This window comes from Tympanuchus pallidicinctus, unplaced genomic scaffold (genome assembly GCF_026119805.1).
Source record: "Tympanuchus pallidicinctus isolate F22 unplaced genomic scaffold, pur_lepc_1.0 scaffold15, whole genome shotgun sequence".
NCBI lineage: Eukaryota > Metazoa > Chordata > Aves > Galliformes > Phasianidae > Tympanuchus > Tympanuchus pallidicinctus.
Window position 1 is genome coordinate 13,065,291 of NW_026294669.1, and position 18,835 is coordinate 13,084,125.

At 37.0% G+C, this 18,835-nt stretch overlaps 1 protein-coding gene across 2 annotated transcripts in view; it reads left to right on the plus strand.

Annotated features, from left to right (window-relative positions):
- GYPC (glycophorin C (Gerbich blood group)) overlaps positions 1 to 17,507 on the plus strand; it is a 30,934-nt gene extending 13,427 nt beyond the window's left edge. Inside the window, exons 2-3 of one of the 2 annotated variants that reach the window (XM_052675062.1) lie at positions 9,800 to 9,898; positions 12,266 to 17,507. In XM_052675062.1, the coding sequence (XP_052531022.1) occupies positions 9,800 to 9,898; positions 12,266 to 12,462 (296 nt within the window). In that variant the 3' untranslated portion in view covers positions 12,463 to 17,507. The remainder of the gene's footprint in view (positions 1 to 9,799; positions 9,899 to 12,265) is intronic. The other variant, XM_052675063.1, reaches the window with a different exon arrangement.
- Positions 17,508 to 18,835: the final 1,328 nt, after the last annotated feature.

Below are 18,835 nucleotides of genomic sequence, written 5' to 3' on the forward strand. Positions count from 1 at the left end.
GCTTTTCCTTTTCCACTAGAGACATTGCCTATATTCTTTGAATCTGCTGCAAAAAAAAATGGCAATTTTAATTGATGACCATTATATGAACATCATCCAAGTACTTCCACCCACTGCCACTTCTGTTTTCAGTCCAGTTTCCTAATGAAATGAGTCTTATGAGTTCCTGCTGTCTATCTGTCTGCTTAATCATCTGTTCATCCATCTGTCACTTTTCATCAAGAACTTTTGTATCCACTAACCAGTTTCAACCAGATTCGAAAGAGAAGCAGAAGCCTCAGAGATTATTATGGCCCTCCATGTTGTATGAAAGTCAACTTTTGTCTAGAAAGAGACAATCAAGAGATAAGTAACACAAAAATGACTCCTTACTAGAAGATGAACCTAAATAGGATTCTTTTCTATTTAGGAGTGTATTAATATCCAATTTAAGCAAAACAAGTTTGCTTCAGAAAATATGCATGCAAGATAGTAGGCCTAATGCAGAGACATATATAATGCAGAAACATGTATCAAGAGTCTATTGGAGAGAGATCTGGCATTGATGACTAGCACATGTCAAAAGCTTTATGAAAAAGCTCTGATTACCTTTAAGAAAGGCTAAGCCGTTGGTGCAAGTTTTGCAAAGGAATGGCTGAACAATGCTAAAAGTAATAGTTGGGATTTATTTTCCCTAATTATAGACTCCAGAAACCCAGGCCTCTTATTTAAGCCAGTCTTCTATGTTAGCTTCCTAGTTGATGGGGAGAGAAATTCCCATTCCTTCCCCCAGGGTTCATCATACCTCTGCAAAGGCTGAATCGATTTTCCTGCAAGGGGTGTCCTCTGTGCAGCATCTGTGAAGACAGCACAGATCACCTAGACTCCCTTTCAGGGATCAAACATCTCACCAAGCCGATTATTATCTTTCCACCTAGATGCTACTGACTGTTTACTGTTCATTAAGAGAGAGGAACGTTATTAATGAATTTCTAATGAATCTCACAACAGTGTAGATTCGTCAATGAAAAATATTCTGTATATGGCTTCAGTTCAGGCTTTTTATGCTCAGCTGTTAAAGTCTTCAATATGCTGTTTGTCAAATCATGCTAGACAACTGTCCAAAAACAATAGATAAGCAAGAATTTCTTTTTCTATTTTTTTTTCCAACAATTATTGCACAATCTGTCCAGAATTGCTCAAATGACTGATAGATATTAAAGAAGTTTTACTAAAATTGCTCAACTCAATTCAGACAGCTTGGACTGATACATATAAATGCTTTTCAGATAATGAAACAGGCCTTCTCTCTTTAAATGCAGCAGATATGCAAAAGAAATCTGCATATTCATTGCAGAATCCTTGGAAAATGGAAGTGTTTTTGCCGTGAGCTATTATTTGCCTTGCAAGTTTCTTAGGTGTTTCAATATGTCTTATTTTCTTTGTTTAATATGTTCAATATTTAAAGCATTAGAAAACTTGTTTCCACTGCAGATATCTCCATTAATAATACTAACCTCATCAGTGTTCTATGAAAGATCTCTGTGTCCCTAAAGAGCAAATGCTAAACATCCTGACATTTCTACTTGCAGTGCTTTGCAAACAGTGCCTTAGGCTAGCACTGGTATAGGAATTGGATGTAGCTGAATACAGTTCATACCAAATAAGCAAGGGGATGCAGTACAGACTGCTCTTGTTTCCAAGAATTATCACCTGTAGAACCACTTTGCAACAAACTATTGGTGGTGAGAATGAGACGTAGAAGAAGAAACTTGCCCCTGTTGGAAAAATTACTATACTTTTCCAAGGAAGGTAGCTAGACTCTAGATTCTTCAAATTGTCAGGATAATATCTTTGTACATAATTGCAGGCTTTCACCAGGTATCAGATGATTTCTAGGTCGCATGATCTGTAATTTAAGCACAAGGTCAAGTCTTTTCATCTCAAAACTAGAAATAGACATTTAGCAGCCTTAATAAAGTAATGGCCACATTTCTTTCTTTTCATGTCTGTGTTTCTTAGAACAAGCTTTTTGCTAGCAGCAGAACCAGGGAAACACTCTTACTTTTGGATTTATGTCCCTGACTGCTAAATCCCACCACTGCATATAGTGGCTCACTTCCACAGCATCTCAGATTGGGAATGGAAAGTACATTGCTGCAGCTCCTGTTTACCTACATGAATGACCACTGGAAGGCATGTGGTGACTGGTCAACCAGTTGCTGCTAAACAGAGCTTAGAATTGCTGAGTCCTCACTGCCTTTCCTTCACTGCTGGTCTAACCTGATCTTCTTTTTCTCTCCAGCCTACCGTTTTCACAGAAATTGAGGTAAAGTGTTTGTCTTTGCCTGCTCTTCCTTCAAAAGCTGAAGAATGGAGCCAAGATTTCCAAAGGTTGTAAGGACAGATATACAGACACAAAGGAAGAATAGATATATCCCTAGACAAAGGCAGGGCAAAATGATACCAAATATATTTGAAGGAAATATTTAGGAAAAAAACAATTCTTCTTGTCTTAGTTGAGGGGACTAATTTTGGCTAATGTTTGTCTTCAATCATACCGCACCCAGAAAAATTGTGTGTTTCAGATGTAATTTAAATCTTACATAGTTGTTAAGGTTATAAAATCAAGCTCAGTAATGTGAAGAAATATGGAAATTACTTTATACTCTGCTGACACCATCCAATGTCCTGAGAATCAAGACAGGCTGGTAGACCTGTTAGGTACACATTAAAAAACATCTTGGTAAATAATTACACACAGTTTAGCGGTCGAACTCTCTTAATACATCATGTAACCATCTACACAAATGAAGGAACTATCAATACATCTCCTAAAAGACATCTTAGCCTCTGACTTCCCACTGAAAGGTTCAAATTTTTGTGCTTACCTTTCTAACATACAAAGTTTAGGTCAGTGCGATGTGCTTTTTCATGGACTGTTTCTCAACTGTTACAAGTAAAGTATCTGTTACATGTTGTGAGATGAATTTTCACTATATCCATCCTCAGCTACTTTGATTACCTGACAATGGTTAATCAATTGATTCCTTTCCATTCAGTGCATTATTTTGATCTCAGTGAATGAGCAAATGGCTGTTTTGTTTCCATTTTGATTCAGCAAAAATGACTAGAGCTTGAAGATTTTGAAGGAATCAAGACTTTGAAGGAAAGTCAGTCATAAATTATTAGGCAAATTCTCTGGCTATTTGGTGTTTATTTCAAAAGTTTCCTCAAAAACAAATGCTCAGTTCTAATGAGGAATGGGGAGCTGGAAGGACACATACAGGAAGACTGTCTGAACATGGACCATAGCTTCTGGATTGATTTTTACCCCATTTGTCACTCCTTTAATGAAGCAATAACAGATCAATTTATCTTCCCCAGCAAGATGTGCATTTCGAGTGTGAGCCAACTTTCTTGTAGAGGAGAAATCTGCCCTTTCTAAAGGGGAAAAAGCCATTTAAAAGCTCATACTGGATGCACTGTGCTTAATTGACATTAGAATATGTAGTTGATATTCAGCCACTTTAAGTGAAGGAGCTAAATTACTTTTATGTCAGTCTCTAGTAAGTGCAAGCAAAACTATGTCTATGTACACATATGTGTGGATCAAACTTAAAGGAGTTTTATTAGTTCCTTCTGGAAATGAACAGACATGTTTGACTTGGTTTAAAAAAAAATCTGTGCTTTGTTTAGATTATGCATCCCTTTAAGCAAATTTCTTAATTTTCAGCCAAAATTTTTATTTCAAAATGTCGACTATCTGTTCAGTTTTAAGAAAATCCTTATCTTATGCAATTAAAATAATTTCTCATATTTTATGATCACTTTCGCCTTTCTCCTTCTTATCATTAAAGGCTTCATAACAATACTTTTTTGACAAAATCTCCATCTCTGACTTTCCCAAAATGCCAAGTGAAGCTCAGTTTAACAAAAGAAGAAGAAACTATGTCGATGATGCCATTGCCAAAATCAAAAGTGAACTGCTGAAATTATGTGGCAATACTAACCTAATTAAACTAATTTAATAATGCCCTTTATTCCTCACTGAATTACACAGTTTGGAAACTTTGGAACAAGCCTTGATTTTAATTGAATAAGACTGGATTTTTCCTTCTCAGAATTAATGACAAAGTACTTAGCTAGGATAGCAAAGGGATTGAGCATGGTGAATTTTTATACTGTAGATATTTCTATCTGCTTTATTTAACTCAAACGTGGCACACAGGCCATTTACTTACCCAAAAGATCATGCGGCTGTTGTACCTCACCATTATTATCATTACAATAATTTAGAACATAAATGGCAGCCAAATTATTCTGTCTCTTGTCCAGATTGACAGATGAGTATCTGTTCCTTAATTCTGAAAGAACAGCCTTGATGTGTTTCATTATCTAATGGGAGATGGTGATGGCCTTTTCAGCAGAATGTGTTAAATTGACGGGTTCAGACCGATGACCCTTTGGAATAAGAGATGCCAGCTCTGGCTGGGCATTACACACTTAGTGCAAATATTAAAATAGGTAATTACTTTTTTTTTTTTTTTTTGCTCTAGGAAAAACTCAGTGTGATGCATCTGATATTGGAACACAGGCTAGGGAGCAACTTAAGCAATTAAGTTTTCAGAAGTTTGTTCTCATTTTACTTGTGCAGCCATAGAGAACTAGTTCTAACTATAGTTTGTAAATTAAATCAGTATGTTAAGGTTAATAGATTAATGATTTTCTCAAGATTGCAATGTGTTGGCAAAGCACAAATATAAGCCAAAGGGCAAGTCAGACATACAATGTTTTCATAAACAAGGGGAGACATTAAGACTTCATAAGATTTTCAGCACTATGGCAAAAGATATACTAAGAACTGCCTTTACAGTCAAAAGGAGTGGTCACTGCAGAAGAGCACACAAGGAACAGAAAGAGTCCTTGAGGGAATAAAAGTTAAAATATTTTTTAATATAAGGAATATTAAAAGATAAAAGAAATGGAAAAATGATTAAGGATTGAACAGTTGCATTAACTTCCTAGTGGTGTCTATAGATTCAGAAGCTTAAAATGTGTTACTGAAACCAAACAAGCAGCATACTATCATCTTCAGCAGTAGCAGTGATGAATGGTTTGAAACCCCATTCAAATTCCTTAGATAAAAATGTGATCACCCTTTAAAATTAAGACCTTTTTAAATAAGGCAAGATTTGTATGATATCTTGTATTATGCCAATTGACATACAAAAAAAAAACAAAAACAAAAAAGACACAGTATAGTAGACTCTCTGTAGCTACTGCTGAATAAAGTGTGTTTTATTAGTCTCAAGTTACAGTTAAAATTCTTTCAAATCAAATCTATAATGTGTGAAAGATCAATCAATAAAGAGGTAAAATCTTTCTCTCAACTCCTTTTATATGTGGGCTGAATCATGAACTGGATCTTATTCACTTTGAACATATCTCCTGTTTATCAAAAATCCACAGAAAGCTTGTATGCATATTTAAGACAAAACCATTAAACATTAAGTAGCTGAATTCCCAAGGTACATTTCAGCCTACAGATTGCTTACTCATTGCTTGCTCTGTAGTCAGTATCTGGGGTAGCTCTGCAAAGAATATGGAGACTAAACTAAAGCTGGGTTGTTCCTCACCTGTAAGGTGAGCAGCAGTGTTTTTCATACAGAGGTAATGTGAACCTATTAAAGAGGAGAGTGTGTTTCCTACTTTGCATGTCTAAGAAAGCCCTAAGAAGAGAAGGGCTGCATAACAAGCTCAGCTCATCATTCCAGTGGATTAAATGACTTTCAAGTGTTTCTTGTGCAACAAACATGCACATCAAGAGAGAATGCGGGTTGCCCAAGGAAGCACTTAGAGACCAACTTAAGTGTAACTTAGCAGCCAAGACTTCTGAGATAATAACCACAAGCAGGCAGCAACAGAGCATCATATTAAGGGTTGGCTTAGGTTTCTATGAATCAGAAGCATAAGCTTGTGGGCAGGAAAATCCTGAAAGGCAGGAGCAGCAGCAGTGCTGCTTCAATAGTTTCAAGTGGCTTTGTAAATTATATTGCAAAAGCAGCTTATCACACGTAGATATCTGTCTACTTATTCAGCTTGACTCATCCACTCCAAAACAGCAGTGTAACTGGACTACAGCTATAAGGGATTCATTACAATCTAAGTTGTAAGGCTGTAAGCTCAGGCTTTTCTTTATATATTTGATACTGCAGAGCAGTAAACACTTGTCCTACTTTGAAGCTTTATCATAGGAAATAACAGACACTGAGAAGTTTGAGTTAAGGTATATGTTTCCCCATCAGGTAGTCCTTTAGATTACACAGCAGAATCAGAATCACAGAATATCCTGAGTTGGAAGGGGCCCACAAGGATCATCAAGTCCAACTGATGTAAAGAAACTGTCACAACTGCCAGGAGCAGCGTAAAACAAAATAAGAAGAGTGCTGAACTTCAAACTTTTTCACTGCTGGACTTGTCTTATTCAAACAAGTGCTCCTCAGCAAAAATCAAACGAGAGCAGTTTGAAATAAAAGTCAAAATTAATAAAAGTCAAGTTTTATTTCAAAATCATGCCTAGAGTAGAAGGTTTAACAAATTTACTGGAATTCACTGGAAAAAAACGATCACTGGTTACATTAACATGAAAGCTAGTTGTACCGGGTTTTCACTTTTGAGGTCTTAAGCCAGAGATCTACTTGCAGTATTTCAGACTCAGAAAATTTCCTGGGGTTTTCAGAGGCTGCTGCCTTCTCAGCATGATTTGATTGATGAGAATGAGGCAGGTAGCAATTGTTGTTCTACTGCAAAATCTTATCTGTAAACTTAGGGACAGAACTGGAATTTGATGAATTTCAGGTCATGGCACGAAAGCATTTTTCCCCTTCATTCTAGCTTTTAGAAACTTGCTTTTCCAACACTAAGCAATTTGATTTCTATGTTCTATTCTTGATTTAGGCAACCCATTCTGATGGCCAGGGTTTTTAAAACTTTTGATTTTTGCGTGTCATGGTAACCAATGGCACTAAATAACAACACTGTGTAAACACATTTGAGACCAGATTGCAGCTATGGACGAGGGCCAGTATAACAGTGAGAGGAAGTTTTGCAAGGACAGTTTAGCAGTAGATAACAAAATTTGTCCTTGAAACAAAGGAAAATAACCAAAACAGGTGCAAAAGCAGTTAATGAAATATAGACCTTTGAGTGCTCTGTGTGTTAACAGCAGAATGAAGAAGGAATAAAGTGATCTGGATGGTTTCACCTCCACTCTGGGAAAATGACCTTATTTTCTTTAGTCATTTTTTGTAAAAGATGATACCATTAGAAACTTGAATGACACTGATACCTTCCCCCCACCTTGAAATATTATTATATTGCCATAGAATCACTTGAGACTTTCAAGATCATCAAGTCCAACCTCAACTTATCTGTACTACCCTAACAACCCACCGCCAAATCACATTTGCTATGTACCACATTCCTATTTCCTAGTTGGAAATACCAATAATATCATGTCACCCAGTGCAACATCTACTCTTTTCCTGAACACTTCCAGGGATGGTGACTCCACCACCTTCTTGAGCAGCCTGACTCTGTGTTTCGACAAAGTGAAATCTTAAGGGCTGTGAAACAGGTACTAAGGATAACCGTCTCCCTTTCCTCATCCTTGCTTCATAATTGACTTAGGGAGCAGACCTTGGAAAATTCTGATCACTGATGGCTGCAATTTCCTAGCACTCCAGAAGTTGCAGCAAAACCCAGTCAAGGACAGGTAAAATGTAAATGCACGAAAGAAAAGTAAGACTTTCACATACTTGCAGTAAAATGAGAGCCCTGCTGAATGAAGCTTTATCACACTGCTAGTGATTTGCTGAATGGCAGAACACTGTCTGATAAGCTGCTAACTACACAATAGCTCAAGATGGGACCAACGTACTTCTGAAAACTTAGCACAGTATTGAAATGAAAACTTTTCTGCAAAGTGATGATTCTGTAATCCATTATCAAAAAGTACTTCTGTGCTAAGTGCTAGAGATAAGACACCTGCTTGTTATCTGAGAGACACATGGGAAGAACGGAAAAGAGCTGACAGTTACTCACTTACCTTCTTATAATTAAAGGGATAATGATTTGATCCAGAATTAATGTTTGGAAGCAAACTGTGTAGCTAGGAAAGTATTTCAGAATTCACACCTTTAAGAATTTTATTGTTGTAGAGGAGCTTTCTTCTTTTGCATGCAGTGCATATTTGTTGTATTAAGAACTACTCCACAGTTTGACCTTGAAGCAATTAACCCCTTCTGAGGCCTTCTTATGTACACATAATTAGAGTTTTTAAATTACACAAGGCGTGCCCAGTCCTTCCATCAGGATACAGCCAGAAGAAAATGTGGGAAGAACTTCTGTGGGAGAGAAAAGGTCCTCTCCTTTCCAGAGAAAGCACTTCACATGACTGTGAAGAATTTATAGAATCCCATCAATTTGATATGAAACTGGGCACGAGTAAGAAGAAAGCTTCTGTGAGATTTTTCCTTGCAACGTCTGTCACAGATCTAGCAAAAAAGCCAGAGTCAGCCCCAGTGCCACTGTTGAATTTATGAGAGGATTTGGTATTAGCATTTTTGTTTTCAAGATAACTTTTCTATCTGTTGTATATATTAATAAGGAAGAAAGAAAAAAAAATTATAAAAAAACAACTCACCTAAAGCTACCTGCCTTGTTAGGAAACTGACAGCACTTAGAAATGCATAAACAGTACAACAATACACAAAGATTGTCCTGTCATAAAACTAGTATGGACAAACACCAAGAGTTTATGACCTTCCCAGACACACACATAATTCAGGAGTAAATGGGCTGATACCAGTGATGCGAGATAAGGATCCGAAAACAAGACTGTATGTTGATCAGCTACAGAGATGCTGGTTAGGAAATGCTTATCTATGTGAATTTACTTTCACTAAAGGTTTGTATCAGATAAGGAGAGCCAAATTCTCACTGCTTTTTAGAATTTGCTTTTCCACTCCCCTTTAAAACACTTTGCCTATTCGTTAGCTGTTTTGAATGTTTCTAATAAGCGTTATAGTTCAGATTAGAATCTTTCACCTTACAAGCTTCTCCGTTCAATCTCCCACCCCTTAAAACGATGTGGTCAAATACTTCTCTCTAGGTTTCAATTCACAAAAATATGTTTGTTTGTTTAAGAATTTATAATCCAGTAAAGAAAGTAATTTGATTTATCAGAACCAAACTTAGACTTACTCCAAATGAGGACTGTGTTTAAAGCCATACATATAACATGACATATTGTAAGATTAAAAGTAAATGCTAAAATTAAAAGCAGAATATTGCAGGCAAATAAGTAGTAATTAAAATCAAAAGAACTAATTTGATTTACAAAATCCAGACCACAGACTGAAGAGCCATACAGAGAAAAGTAAATAGGTGCTAACTTTTTTTCCTCCACAAAAAAACCTGCCTTTCTGAGAGTAATCACAGTACCTGATGCCCTTAATTTAATCATTCACTGGAGGATGTTACAGGTAAGTGCTCATAATACACAGTATGTGTTTCCCTGAGGACCACAATAGTTTGCATAATGTGCTAGTTATTTTTTATCCAGTGTTATGGTGACAGAAAACAGACAATTCTAATGAGATGTTTTATAAATGTATTTTGCTAACAAGGGATCTTATTTAAGTTCTGAGTTTCGGAGGTTAAAATAATACAGCTCTGCTAGAACAGTCACTGCCGCTACGTGTGATCCAAGTCCTTTTTCTTTAATTAACTTTTGTATCTTCTCATCTATTTATAGATGGGGATGTTGAGAATTCCTCAGCTGGAGCAGATGTGGCTGTGATTGGAGGTAGGAAGCAGGCTGTACTTAGCAGAACCATTAGAATTAAAACAGCAGGTTGGTTGCTTTCCTGCATTTTGCAAAACTCCTACTTTGCTGACAAGACAACAGGAGTGGCACAATTAGAGTTAATTAGGCCAGTGGGAAATCTACTCCCACAGGGGCTATTGGCAAAGATAATGAGATAAGATAATGAGCATGAACCATTGAGCTGTACCACCTCCATCTATTCCTTCTTTTAGGACAAAATATCCAAGCACCCAGTAGCAAAGTCAACCTCTGATATTTCTCATCATTCCATGGACCAAGACTTTCACACAATACAAAATTGGAATGCTGCCTTTGATTTGAGCAGGCTGTCACCAGCTGACCTTTTATTCTTACAGAACATGCCACAGAGCCCATCCTAGTGTTCCATTAAAAAACCCTCATGCATTTAAACTAAATACAGTTGTCAGAAGAAACGAGCAAAGCTATGTTCACAGAGAGAACCCTGTCTTTTTACTTTTATTGTGTTTGTTCATTTCATGCTAATGCGCTAATTTAAGTTATTCACAAGGGGGTATACCAATCATTAGTGCAAATTGGTGAGGCTCTGCTATATTTCCCTCAGGTCCCATCTCACGTACCTTTAATTTCAGCTTTCTATGAACAAGTAGCAGGTAAATTGATTTGTACTTAGTCCCTCAGGCTTATTAATACTGTGCTATATCTAAAGCTTATTAAAACCTCTTGTGTCAAGGGATACCAGCCCGAAAAATTGATGAAATCCCCACCATAACTGAAATATCACTGTAAACCTAAAGTTCCCAGTATGAGTAATTTAATTTCTGCCAGCAATAACTTTGCTTTCTAGAATCAAGCACCATAAAACCTGTGGGATGATGTTGCAGGCATGTTTTTTAAGATAGAGTTATTATTTCTATTCACCTTGCTAATATTCTGTCCAGATCCCCATCTTCATGTCAGTACAGTATCTGAACTTAGTTTACAGATGCTCCTAAATGTAGAGCTTTGGAGACGATCTCTTTACTCATATCTTGAATACAGGGAACAAAAGAGAGACACTTTCTACACAGCTGTCATTGTCACTGTGGAATTGTTCTTATTTCCAGAGAACGATTCATCTGATCAAACGCAGACTTCTATTTCTAGAAGAACAGGAATCATCCCCTCCATATCACTGACTGCAGAAGCAGTCGGATGGGACTAACTCAAATGGAACCTTCTCTACCATAGATGCCTACAATTAGTCAGATGAGCTCCTATCCACTGCATTCTCACAGCAGCTGCAAAATCCACATATGGGGGATTTTCCTAGGAATACCCTCTTCTGGTGCTTTTCATTTTCCTTGAATGCTTGGTTTACTCCTTTAATCCCCTTGGTCCTGGAGTCACATGAATATAGAAACAGCTCAGTATCATGAACTTGTACAGAACAGCAGCTATAGAGCTTAGAAGAACATCCAAGTTATACACAAATGCAAAAGGAAGAAAAAAACAAAAAATCAAAATTGAATAAATCAGCTTCATACTATCTTATTTATTGTCAAGATTCTTAAAAAACTGATTTTATCTGACAGGAGGGTATACAACTTGTAATTTTTTAGCTATGAACTTGTCAGTGGTGCCTTTTTTGTTCTGGACTTCCGCCTTTCACAGGGAAAAAGGGAAAAAAGGAAAAGACTCTGCAAAGTAAGGACAAAAAGCAAAGCCAGGATATAGAGTGTTCACTGCACAGCCATTCCTGGAGCCTGGAATTACCTTCCTTACCTAGGAATGCTTTCATTCATAGTTCAGTCCCATGTGATTTTGGGGTTACCTGTGGAAATTTTTGTCCAGTCAGCATAGGGATAATAATTAGTCTTAGTCTAGGAAATGTAGAAGTTCTACCCACAATCCCTCCTAGGTGTAGGAGAAGTAAACTTTCATGTTTACTGCAATAAGATTTTCCTAATTAGAGCACAACACGACGTGACAACTCCCAAACAGAAAGCAGTACTGCAGACACATTGCTCCTGCTACTTGTTGAATGTCTCCAAAGAAATGTTCAGTGCCCTTTACTCCTCCTGAAATTGAGTACACTCACTGGGGTAGGATCAGGCTGCCTGCATAATCCCCCAGATATATACTACCACTGGGACGGCAGTGAATTTTTGAATGTATTTCCAATGAATTCAACAAAATCAAGCTATTGATTTGAAAGAAAGCTATCAAGAATTCGACTTGCATTTCTGCAGTATGTATATCCCATCTGAGTTCTTCAATTTGTTCCTTTCAGAACCTTTTCTAACCTCAGCCATTACAATTTGTGAATATCTTACATTACGCAGATTTTTTTTCTGATCAAGTAACTCAAGCTGTGACGCCTGCCTGTAATATGCTGCTTGTATTTTATTTCTGACAATAGTACTTTTCCTCTAGGTGTGATAGCTGCGGTGGTATTTGTCCTCATTTGCCTGCTGGTTGTGATGGTCCGGTACATGTACAGGCATAAGGGCACCTACCACACCAATGAGGCCAAAGGAACTGAGTTTGCTGAAAGCGCTGATGCTGCTTTGAAAAATGACCCTGCTCTCCAGGAAGCTGTGGATGAGAGTAAAAAAGAATATTTCATCTGAAAGGCAAGAATTTCCACGGAGACTTCCCCACGGGAATCAATCACATATACTACAACAAAAGTGCCAAGAGATGGATAATATTAGGATGCAGGCAAGCATCCTGATTGAAAAGTATCTCTTTATTTTGTCGCTGAGTTGTTTCTTTTTCTCTACCCATGAAGAGCTAAATGCCAGATACTTGCCCGTTGATTTTATAAGCAACACAGCTGGTCACAGTTGAAATCAATATCAGATAAGAAGAAACAAAATCTCAGTATGAGTGATACACCCAAACCAGATAACGATAGCAAATGTCAAGTCTTGACATTTGGTGAAAACAGCAGATGCCAATGGAAAACATCCTCTCAGAGTTAATGATGCATTCTATGCTGATATTATACAGAACTACCTGAAATTGAATTTCAAATGGTCACAGAACAAACATTAAACTAGTAGCTGGAACAAAAATAGCTTTGTAGCCCAGATATTTCCCCCATCCCCATAAATGTGCAATTTTATTGCAACAGGGGAGTTTGCTTTGTTTGTTTGGGGAGTTTGATTGAGACCTTTTTTTTTCTTCTTCTTCTTTTTAGTTTTTAGGATTTTATAAACATAAAAGTCCAAGACAATTCAAAGGAATAAAACTGTTGGGAAACATGGAAAATGAAAGAATGAAGAATTTATTTCTAACTTGCTCTTCATGGCAGTTTGAGAACTGCAAAATGTTGGAATTTATAGTGTAGAATATAATAGCCAGTAAACTTGCAAATGTGATTTCAATTAGTCGGTAGGCTCCCTGCATGCATGCATAATTAGATACGCATTAAAAGGTAAAGTATCTTGGTTTGAGCAGGCCTTTTAAAACAACTGAGCTCAACCAGATTTTTTTGAGTAAGATATTTTTGCCTGGGTATTTATTTATTTATTTTGCATTGGAACATTCTCTTGAATGCTTGCCAGCAAGATTTTGCATTTTTGCAGGAAAAGGAATTCAGTTCTGGTGCATATAGTGATAAATCTTTTACAGATGAAACCACAAGACTGCCAATAGAAGGAAGCTTGTTCAGCTGCATGCCATTGGCAAGTACTGATGTCTCCCTCTGCATGGCCTCTGTACATCCTTTGCATTCTCCTCAGTAAGAGAATTACAGTGACTATCAATGCTTTAATATAAATAAATATATAGAATGGTCGTGGTGGATCACATGACAAGACCTTATGCCTCACCTAAGAATCAGTGATGATGAGTTTCTTTAACCTAGTAAGCTGGCTTCTTAATTAAAGCCCAAGAGTAGCTCCAGAAATAGAGTAATTGTTCTCTGCACCTGCTCATTCCCAGCTCCACTGGTGCCCTGAACTACTGAAAATACAGAGGGATAAATATGTGATAACATGTATTTTCTATCTCTTATGTATATATATATATATATATATATATATATATATATATATATATACACACACACATATGTAGAGCAATGTATACATCAAGTCATGTACAACTGCTTTCAAGACACTGTTACTGATCACTTGTGCTCTCTTCTTGGCACCAAAGCACAAAATTCTCCAGGACTCCAGCATACATTACCAATGTTGACCACAAAAGCGCAAACAGATCTGACAAGAAAAGACTGTGAGGACTCAAGTGGAGAACTGGGATATTTTTGTCTTTTCAATCACAATCTCATTCTTTTCTCAGAAGCTGAAGGAGATGGACTTTGAACTGCTCTTCAAATCCTAATACCTTAGATCTCAAGTACCTGTGTGTCTGCATTTTTACCAAAGAATATAAAAATCCTGCCACATTTACTAAATGCATCAGGCATTTTTTTCAGAACATACTGTTCCAAAGCCAAATTGTATTCTGTGGCTCAAGTATAAAGTATATGTAATACAGAACTAGCAGAGAACAAATATTTTGATATTATGCACCTGACTATTTTTTTTCTAGATTCCTTGCTATTTTCATCTTTTTACCGCTTTTGAAAAAGGAATCTGTTTTTATTTTTTCTGGGCCAAGCGTTGCATACATTAACTAATCTTAGCTGTAAAACTGAGTTTGTAAAACTGAAGACCCTCTAGTTCAATGAGAATGTAAATATTACCTCTGAGGAGATGCTAAATGGGGTGACAAGCTCTGCTGCTTTTGTCATATAAGGCATGGAAACACCAAAATCCTCTCTTCAAGCATTAGAAGGACCTATAGAAGAGTGCCAACCTTTCATCACTTTCTGTCCCTATTAGCTACAAACGACCAGGTGATATAGGTTTGGATGTTGAAGAAAATTCACTATAGAGCAAGGTATGGGGATCACGGAGAATAAATTCCTTCCTTCCCCACTCATGAAATTCTGCTTTTGCAACTTGAAAACACTGACTCTAATTAGTCAGTGGTGACATACCTGATACGAGATGGGGAAACATGAATTAGTGTCTCCTTTTGGGGGAAGTTAAGTTTATAAATTATGAAATGGATTAAGTCAGACTAAGTGTCTGCATTTGAACCACAGGGTCAGATTCTCTGGTGAAATGACATGAATTCAGAAGATTTAAGCCAATTCTTACAAGTTCAGTCAACATCAGACATTTTGTCATTTCTTCCCCTACTGAATACAACTACTAGTCTTTGACTATATGCCTTTTTTAGTAGCTTAATTAAATCTCTTTATCCCATTTTCTCTATTCATCCGGGCTAACAAACAGTACAGCAACAGCTTCCTAGCAGTAATGAGCCACAATGAATGTTTGCAGAGCAATGAATTTGGCAAGAGCTTCAGTTTCAGTTAGTTTATTTTTTAACAGAGTCCTTTTGGGCCCCAGGACTTTGTGTATTTAGAAATGACTCAAGCATGCTGAACATAGAGATGCTTTTTGGAAATTTTCTGCTTATTTCTTTTTTGAGGACAAATTTTGCTTTGTAATGAAGAAACCCATGACTTCTGAATGACTGGCAGAACTCTAATGGCCTCATCCTGCTATTTTTTTTTTCTCCACTCAAACAGTAACTCTACTGTTTTGAGTCATTCAATTTAGTTGTAAAAAGATGGCATTACAAACTTCCTACTGCTTTAAGAACTAATAATTAGCAAAAAATCCTCCTGCAAGCAACATGCTGTGCTAAAGTAAACACTGTGCACAACACTGAACTGTCTTGGTTGGCAGCCATAGCTTTTCATCAGCAATGATCAATCAGTTTTAACAATTTGCTTCCTGAACAGGAAAAAGAAGGAAATACTTTATTTTCCCCTCATGTGCTTTTATCCCATGCTTCTCTACTGCTGCAGGCCACGCTGACCTGTGACTCTCGGGCACTCCATTTCCCCAGCTATGCCTGCTCTTCCCATCTGCAGTCCCTTGGGCTCCCAGTTAGATCTCCCTTGCCTTCCCCATGGCATCTATATGGCAAAGGATAGACTGTTTAAACATTTATTCATTGTTATCAGTGAGTATGCTCTGTCCCTCTCTGCCAGCTAAGAACTAATTTTCACAAAAGTCTGACACTACCCATTCTATGTCAAACCTCTTCCCAATCTGTCCTGAGTGATTTACAAAGTGATCACATTTGCTTGCTAGTTTGTTAAACATATTACTGATAAACTTCTGGCATCCATTAAGGAAAGGATCTGGATGAAGGTCCCTCAAGCAGCCTGGTTTTGTCCCGATGCCTTAATTCCTCTTGAAAGGTTGGGGAATCCCCCTGTATTTTGGTCACTACCTTCCTCCTAGGGGCCAAAGTGCCATTGCACATGAATGCAATCCTGCAAGGGATTTAAACAGACACTAGTCACACTAATTGTATATATTTCTTTCTTTTTAGAGCAAAAGGACCAAATCACTTTGGGAGACTCTTAGTACCATAGGATCCCTTTAGTACTCTCAATGTGGATTTTTCTTTTAAATCAAACTTTGGAATCGTTGAGAGAATTTCACAAAGGGAATATTAAAAGGACTGCTCCTCTTCAGTGGGGAACACAAAGTGCTGCAACACTTACAGTAGAAGAACAGGTAGGATTGTACTGTTAGCCAAAACCATGTAAGGATGTCTCACACAGAGCACAGAAAAAGCTGATACAAGATGTAAATTAGTAAAAAAAGATACAGAGTGAGAAGAGGTAATTAGATGAGAGCACTTTTTCATCAAACAAAATAGATGGTGCTATTTGGAGAAATCAAAGTGTTTTTGCAGAAGGCAACTGATGACGATAAATTTCTTAGATTTATACAAGACGTTTGAATTCCTTGCATGTGCTAGTCCAATCAAAAAAATGCTGGTAAATACACACCAAAAAAGCACCCTTACTAAGCCTATTAAGAGCTGTTTATTCCCTTTTCTAAAATCTCTCAGTAATTCACATAAGAAAGCTTTTGTGTTTGGAAAATGTAAAAGCTTCACAGCAGCAGTTCATAAAGGAGAGAACACTAAAGAACCTCTGAACAAGCAATGAAAACACATCCAAGGTTTGGAAACACAGCCAGCTGTAAAGGAAGCTAGTGATAGCAAAGAAAAACATATATCCAACTGTATAACAAAGAAATGAAATGTTTGTAGAAATAGTGGTCTTTGCCTAGTCCAAGGTGGCAAAATTAGCAGTGACTGAAAATAAGGAATCCTTATTCTATGTGACAGTTCCCTGTGTGACTGGGATAAACTCCTACCAAATTCAGTGGGACAAGAATTTCACTGACTATCTATTCTTCTTGCAAGAAAATTGTATTCCCATGTCAAGAGAGAAACACTCTAAAGCAAGGTAGAAATCCATATAAGAGTCAATCCTTCAGCATAATTTCATATCTTTTTCACATCCTTTTTCTGTTGTTTCGATCTGTACATATGGTTGAAAGTGTCTGGTATGTTGTATTAAAGTATCTGAAGTGCAGCATTGCTACAAGAGAGAACACAGCATTCAAAGCTTACTGCTGATTGTATGTTAAAGCTGACTATAATGTTTGTATTTTTCAAAGCTATTAATACAACACTGGTGTAAATTACTTTAAATTGGAAAAAAAAACTTAAATATAAAGGAACAAATAACTTTATAATTAAAGTTGTAATTTTCAGCATTTAAGAGACTGTTCTATTTTTATTATTTTTGAAAATATCCTGAACTTTCAGAATCACCAACTATGCTGTTTTCTTTGGGATGTAGGTCAAAAAGGATAAGTAGGTTAGAATTGTTCTCAATAGAGCATGCAAGCACTGAAAGATAGACTAGTAGAGTTTGCTTGTGAAAAAGCAAGAGATTCTTTTAATACATAGACGAAGGAGTCAAACGTGGAGTATGAAATCAAACAATAACTCTCTCTGAAAGAGCATTACCCTATGGATGTCAGCATGCAGCTGAACAGTGGTCTATTATCTAAGATAGCGTTTGTAAAAACTCCAGGCAGGCTCATAAACACCTAATGGATATTTACTGATGGATGGCCTGCCTTCCATCCAACTGCTACCATGTGTGAACATTTCTGCTTTTCTTCATTCTTTCCATACAGTTTCAGTTTTATCTTAGTATATCCCCAGTGAAAAAAACAATCAGATGCAATGCCTAGCACAACGTGTATTGTAATCTTTCTTTTGCCACTTCTTTCAAAGACCATTATTGGTAATGGGAAAAAAGAAAAAAAAATAAAGGGGGGGGAGGGGGAAGAAAACTTACTCTTGTACAATATGTGATTTGGTCAAAATGATGCCTGAAAATGGTCACATTGTGAAAGGAACCAAAAGGTCAGGGTAAATTTTAATATCCATAAGCAGAGAAGCTGAGGTAAAAACAAATCTTTGAGCCTTTCACATACCTCAGGACTTAAATGTGCAGGGCTGTTCGGGGGCCAGCAGTAGCCAAATGCTTCCTTAGTATTGTTCTTGCTGGGATGATAAGTAGCGGGATAGAATAAGTAGAGGAATACTGAATAACAACAACTGTATATTCCATGACTAGCCAGCAGATTATGGAATTTTGACCTTGACTTCAAAATACATCTAACTGTGGGATTTGGTGCCATTGGAGTTGCTTCAGCAATCAAAATGTGTGAACTAGTAATGTTAACAGTGGCACTGAATGGTATGTAATGCCATGGAGATCGGCCACTGGCTGTTTGCCAAGAAAGTGTGTTGGGACAAAATTCATCCTTTAAGGCTAATCAGTAGCTGACAAGCTTAAAGAAGAAACAAAGTACAAAGTAAAGGAAAAAAATACTAAAAAAAGGAAACGACAAGAGTGCTCAGTATTTTGTGGCTCCACATAGCAGCATCTTACATGCATGATTTGCTTAACATCTTGTGTATCATCTGTGCTGAACTTAGAGTCTTAATACTGGATATTCTGATTAGAGTGAGGAAGAAAAGGGTCATTACAGCAATGAACTTGTTTCCCAGAAAGGACTTTGATTAACAATT